The 6000-nt window shown below is 49.6% G+C and overlaps 3 protein-coding genes across 3 annotated transcripts; 1 reads left to right on the top strand and 2 right to left on the bottom strand.

Annotated features, from left to right (window-relative positions):
• Positions 1-399: 399 nt before the first annotated feature.
• Positions 400-1287, top strand: FSUBG_10430 (uncharacterized protein; the record flags this gene model as incomplete). Its single annotated transcript, XM_036675007.1, has 2 exons — positions 400-478; positions 527-1287. The coding sequence occupies 2 exons, from the start codon at positions 400-402 to the stop codon at positions 1285-1287; spliced, it is 840 nt and encodes a 279-aa protein (XP_036534125.1).
• A 2244-nt stretch (positions 1288-3531) lies between these two features.
• FSUBG_10428 (uncharacterized protein) lies at positions 3532-3936 on the bottom strand (the record flags this gene model as incomplete). The annotated part of the gene is made up of 1 exon (XM_036675005.1): positions 3532-3936. The coding sequence occupies one exon, from the start codon at positions 3934-3936 to the stop codon at positions 3532-3534; it is 405 nt and encodes a 134-aa protein (XP_036534124.1).
• A 238-nt stretch (positions 3937-4174) lies between these two features.
• On the bottom strand, positions 4175-5456 carry FSUBG_10427 (Rho GTPase-activating gacHH; the record flags this gene model as incomplete). Its single annotated transcript, XM_036675004.1, has 2 exons — positions 4175-5264; positions 5308-5456. The coding sequence occupies 2 exons, from the start codon at positions 5454-5456 to the stop codon at positions 4175-4177; spliced, it is 1239 nt and encodes a 412-aa protein (XP_036534123.1).
• Between the last annotated feature and the right edge of the window lie 544 nt (positions 5457-6000).

Here is a 6000-nt window from a genome sequence, read left to right as displayed (position 1 = left end):
AAGCTAGTTATAGAAAATAGGTAGGGCTATTCCCTATAGCTATTTAACTAATATTATATAAGTTAGCTTATTTAATTTAAGCCCGACCTTTAAAATACAACCTAATTCAATTTACCCCCCCCCCTAAGTCAAGCCCCTGAAAAAGCCGGCTTGACTTGAGTTGTTGCGACCGTTGGACCAGACAGGCGCCAAAATACACATTTGCAGTTAGTAACTCTTAAGCTTATGCCCATTACAGACAGACTATCGACGTTAGTGCGGCGCTGAAAACCCAGCTATTGACTCGGGGGAAATTAAACCACTGCGATAAGGGTCACGATAAATACAGAACAACCCCCCGCTGTGATTTATTATTTCTTCACCGACCGTTTTCACGCTTTCAGTCGCTCTTCAGACAATATGATTTCTGCAAAGGTTTTGTTAGCCGTTGGCCTTGTTGCCGTGGCTGCGGGTCCTTGTAAGCCTGTTACAACTTCGCGTAAGTCAATTGCTTCGAAGCGTGAATGGAATTAACGTAGTGTTGCAGTGGCTGTGAGCTCGGGTACGAGTGGTGTTGTTGATTCTACCACTTTGGTCGGAAGCACTGAGTCTACTGCTGTGTCAGTCACCGAAACTGAGACTGGGACCGCCACGACAGCTACGTTGACCTCCGATCTAACGACTCTCTTGACTGCGACCAGCGACTTGACTACCCTTACTACCGAAGCAGCCACGTCAACCGCCGAAGAAGCTACCACCACCAAAGAAGCTACCACCACCGAAGAAGCGACAAGCACAGAAGCAGCTACAACCACGACCGCCGAGCTACCCGGCTCAACCCAATTCAACATCTACCCCAACCAAGGCGTCCCCGCCACCGGCCCCCTCAAAGTACGAACTTCCCCGGGTGGCAAACTCTACTTCAACAACCCCAACGATAACTACGTTACTGGTACATTCGTCCTCAACGGCCACGGCAAGCTCATTAACGGAAACCAACTCCTGTGCGCATTCTTCGGGAGGGGCGAGCAGTATGCGGACATTATTGCATGCTCGCCTGAGGACGAGACCGATCTTCGCTACTCACCCCTCGACTGTGAGCTCGGCGCTTCAGGGCAGATTAGTTGTCAGGCCCAGGGCAAATTCTGCTACTACAGTCCGAGGCTTTCGTGTGGTGCGAGGGGTGTTTATCCTTATTTTTATATTGAGAGTGCTGGGGCTTCTGGGTACGGGCTTGTTCTGGGACCGAATGGACTCAATCTCACGCCGGTTCAGCTTGCGGCTCAACCTCAGCCGACTGAGCCTTAGACTGGAGCTTCGCTTCTTATGCTCCAGATAGAGAAGTCTTCTCCCTCATTATTCCATTCATGTACATATCTTAAATCAAGTTGACGTAGATCACGGTGTCAATATTAGCTGATCTGAACTAATAGTCGTCTTTAACAATTTCATCGCTTTCATCGCACAGGAAATCACGGCTGTGCAGGGCAGTACTATGACTCCAATGGAGAAACAAGCCTTGAAACATTTCACCTATACGACACGATCTCACTTTTAATTGCCCTGAACCTAGTGCTTAGTAAAGATATCGTAGATAAATGATTCCCGTCGGTTTGCCTTGATTATCTTGAGATTGACAATAATTTGTAAGTTCGGATAACACCTGACATCGATTTCCGACACGGGACAAGAGTGAAGGCTGCCACGTCAGAACTCGTGGCTGAAGCGGGGTCTTAACAAATGCCTCGCCTCGAGAAAATGCTTTGGAAATTTAGGGTTCCCCAAGCCGTTGAGAATGGATCCAATTACAGCGTTCCAAGTCGCTGGCACCGTGGTAACATTCGTCGAATTCTCCTATAATCTAATCTCCGAGGCGCGCTCCATCTACAGGTCTCCCGATGGTGTACCGGCCACAGTCAATGACCTCTCGACAGTCATCAACGACTTTGCTGACATTGGTCATCGCGTGAAACAAGCTCTTGACCTTTCCAACCGTCGGGCGACGACGGCATCAGATGAAACACTCATGAGACTATGCCATGAGAGCCAAGACATAGCTACGGATTTCCAGCACGCATTGAATTCTCTCCAGGCGACGGGGACTTCCAGAGTCGAAAATGTCAAGACAAGCCTTATCATCGCCCTCAAGGCGATTTGGTCCAAGGACAAGCTTGTTAAATTAGAGCAGCGACTCCAGCAGATTCGGTCTGAGATGACTATGGCCATGCTAGTGGCTCTTTGGTGAGTATAGATAGTCATAGTCAATGCCATGATCGAACCGAGTCTTATGATCCTGATAGGGAAAAAGACAGACTTCGGGGGACAAAAGACGACCAGGAATTGAATACCAAAATTAATCAACTTTCAAAGGCTGTCGATCGGAATAATACCAAGCTCGATGGTTTCTTCAGAGAGCTAGAGTTAACGACTTCGAAAGATGAGCTGGGGCCGGCTCGGCGCCGGAGGTTATTCAGCAATCTCTGGGATGCGAATTGGACACCGTCCGACATGCATCTGAAAATTAGCCTACCAGACTACGTGGGTGACACAAAGCTTGACGAGAATGTTCAGAGCCAAATTATACAGAGCCTGCACTTCCCTGGAAAAGAGGGCGGAGCCTGAGTGATCTCCAAGCGGTTGTCGATGATCTTCCAACTGATCTACATAAGCTGTACACTAAGATCAGAGAGAGGGTAGATCCAGAGGACATGGGAAATTCGGCTCGCTATTATCAGCTTATGGTTGCTGCTCTCAGCCCATTACATGCAGTGACACTCTGGATGGTGGATGGAGAAAGGCTTCCAGATGGCGACGCCTTTACGGAAGGGATGCAAGACAACATTAACAAGGTGTTGCAAAGGCGTCTGGACAGCTCTACAAGGGGGATCTTGGAACTCAACGACAACGGGGATCGTGACATTTCTACACCGCACCGCACGAGACTGGGTCCTTCAGACGGCTGGTAGCGCGGGACTACAAGCTCAAGCACCGCCGGGCTTTAATCCTCATCTAGCCTTGTTACAGGTACTAACCGAGCAATTGGGCCACCAGAGGATCTACGATTGCTTAGGCCAGTCGCAGCTTGCCTTTTGGGCTTTTGTATTCCTCGGCTTCTTGTACGCCGTGCAAATCGACAACATGACTTCTCAGCTCACTCAAGCCATCGACGACTTCGATGCAGCCTTGTGTAAGCGCGCCGCTAACCTCGGAGCCAAAAGCTACGTCTTCAGTTCAGATACCACGACGGCATCGTCGCAAAAGACACGCCGATGGTACTCTCTTCGGAAAGGCAAAGGCAACGCTCAGCCTGTCTCAGCAATGAATAATAAGCAGTAAGCATAATATCACGGTACATTTGCACACAGCATAGGTTGAAGTGGTATTGACAGAACGAGTACTCAGGGATTTTTGCCACACATGTCTTGACGAATATCAACGACTCGATTGAAGACCTATTCTAGTATACCTTCGCCCCAAAGTACATCAGTTTCGGACTCACTACCACCGAAAGCCAACCTCTTCGGAATTCAATGATATCCGTAGTCGCAATGATCATATCACCCGGAACATATTCGACTTGACGCCTCTCTTCAATCCCTCGGCCTTGCCATTCTCATACTCTACGCCCGCGCTCCCTCCATCGCCAGACATACCCTCCAACTTCTCCCTCAATTCCTGATCCAGTTCAGCACTCGTCTTTTTTCGAGGCGTCATCTTTGTGGTTGAAGCATCTTTGTTTGACTCTTCTGTCGCCCTTGATTGAGCTTGACTTGGCCGAGGTGTCGTGGTGTCAGGTGCATTTGGTGAAGCGCGTAGAGCGATTGTGTGAAGCGTTCTTGTTGTTGCATTTGCCCGGAGGCTTGATGTGACCAGAGCGCGCTTCATTTGGTTGATGTCGTAGTGTTGTTCGATGGATGAGATGATCAAGGTTGAAAGTCTGGCCACCAAGAGTCTCATGGTGGGTTTTGTGATGACTAAGATGATACGTCATTGGCTGGAACTGACGGCATAATGCAGTCATTCATTCCTAAGTCGTCGATATAACTTAAAGAATGTGAGAACGTCGTCTCAAAGAGCATGTCTTATCGTTTTCAAGTATAATCTTTTTTATTTCCCATCATAAGATGCACTGTGAACTTATATCCGCGCTCATCCATCGTTCTTTGCTTTGTCCCAGTCTTCACCGTGATGACCTTTAAGAAATCTTCAACAACCATCCATCAGCCTCAGTCTCCCCCTTCGCATTAACGCCTCCCCACATCAGCACTCCCTTCCCATTCAAACACCCATCAGAGCCAAAGAACCCTCTCGGTCCTGGGTGCACTTTACCCGCGTCTTGCGTCATCTCCGCCGGCGCAATCTCAAGCTCATGCCAACTGAACGCTCCTGACTGAACACCTGGGATGGTCTCGCGAATAGCGTCTTTGACCCGTGTAGCACTGTATCCATCGGAGGGGAGTTGAAGGGTCCACATGTCGGAGTAGAATGGGTGTTCCTCGGTGTAGGCTTTATCACTAGAGATCGATGCGTCTTGGCGGCTGCCGAGAAGGTAGAGAAGGTAGCGACGTCCGTGGCCGGTTGTTACGGGGATCAAAGCGCTACCGACCCGGGGGCGAGGACCGGGAACGAGAGGGTTGGAGGGGAAATCGACAGTTGTCCACTCCGGAAGTTCCTCGAGAGATTCGTCCTGGATCGAACCAGGTTTGATGTAATGCACCGATCCATGAACATCCGACTCTGCGCTAATAGAGTACAGCGTCCCTTCAACAAACTGCGCCGCCAAAGGCTCAGCCGGCGCATCGGGCAAAGGATGCCAAAGACGCGTCGTAAAGTCAAACAACCACGTCGTCTTGGTCCGCTGGCCATTCTCATACCCCCCATGAAGAACAAGATTGTCCTTCTTGCCATCGTAGAAGATCTGATGGCCGTAGCGAGACTGGGGCGATTTTCCAGCAGCGGTTATTGAAGACCAACGTGCGGCTTTGGGTTCCCATTCCCAGAGGGTGAATTCATCGTCGACGGATTCGTCATCGCTGCTTTGGCCGCCGTGGATGATGAGCGTGTCGCGGCGCGTGCAGGAAGCGTGGTTGGTGCGTGGAGAGGGGATTTGGCCTTCGTCGCCTACGGCTGGGTAACATGCGTATTCGCCTTCGCCAGGGTGATCGTCGATGGATACAGCGTGGATGTCGTTGTTGCAAAGTTTACCGTCATCTTTCTTGCCGCCAAAGATGTAAGCCTTCCCATCGATGACACTGACGCTGTGATGAGATCTCGCAAGAGACAGACTGTTCCTGTTAGCGTCGCTCACAGCAGCGTTGTTGAACCTACGAGTTATCTTCTTTCGGGGTCGTAGCAATTTGGCTCAAGACTGCAGTGAGCGGCTGCGTAGGACGAGCTACGGTCGCAGCGGCGCCGACTTCAAGGCCGGTTGAGACGACTTGTTCGACTGCGATGACACCTGCTGCGACTTCGGCCATTGTGAATGATGATTTGGTGAGATTGTGTTGTTGAGAGGAGTTGACATATACGAGGCTGAAAGATGACGGCAAGACATGACGTATGACGGATGCGGGCCATGACGTAATTTTGGAAGGATGGAATGTATAATCGTCGGAATGAGATCGACTGCGTCCCTTATGACAACTCAATAATGACTACTTAGTAGAAGCCTATCAAGAGAAAACAATTGATGGTTTTTGGTACTGTTTTCTACCGAGAGATGCGATGCAAGTCTGCGATTGATAGCTCGCTATCACTCACTCTTCAATCTGACGTCAGAACCAATTCTCATGTTGCATCTGAAACTTGACACTCAAAAATCACATTATGCTCGTTAGTGACATGTGAACGCCTCAAGATTCAGTATGGAATGATATTAGAGTCTAATAGCGAAAACGGCAGCCAGCCAATCGTAACTGTTCTTGCGTCTCCGGAAATAAACGGGTATATGCCAATCTGTCGCGTAGAACCCAACGATCAACGCGCTAATGACGCGTCACCAACTCATGATGGCTTGATGCT

Source organism: Fusarium subglutinans (genome assembly GCF_013396075.1).
Source record: "Fusarium subglutinans strain NRRL 66333 chromosome Unknown NRRL66333_c0000181, whole genome shotgun sequence".
Classification (NCBI taxonomy): domain Eukaryota; kingdom Fungi; phylum Ascomycota; class Sordariomycetes; order Hypocreales; family Nectriaceae; genus Fusarium; species Fusarium subglutinans.
Note: the sequence above shows the minus strand (reverse complement) of the source record. Positions and strands in the feature narration are given on the sequence as shown.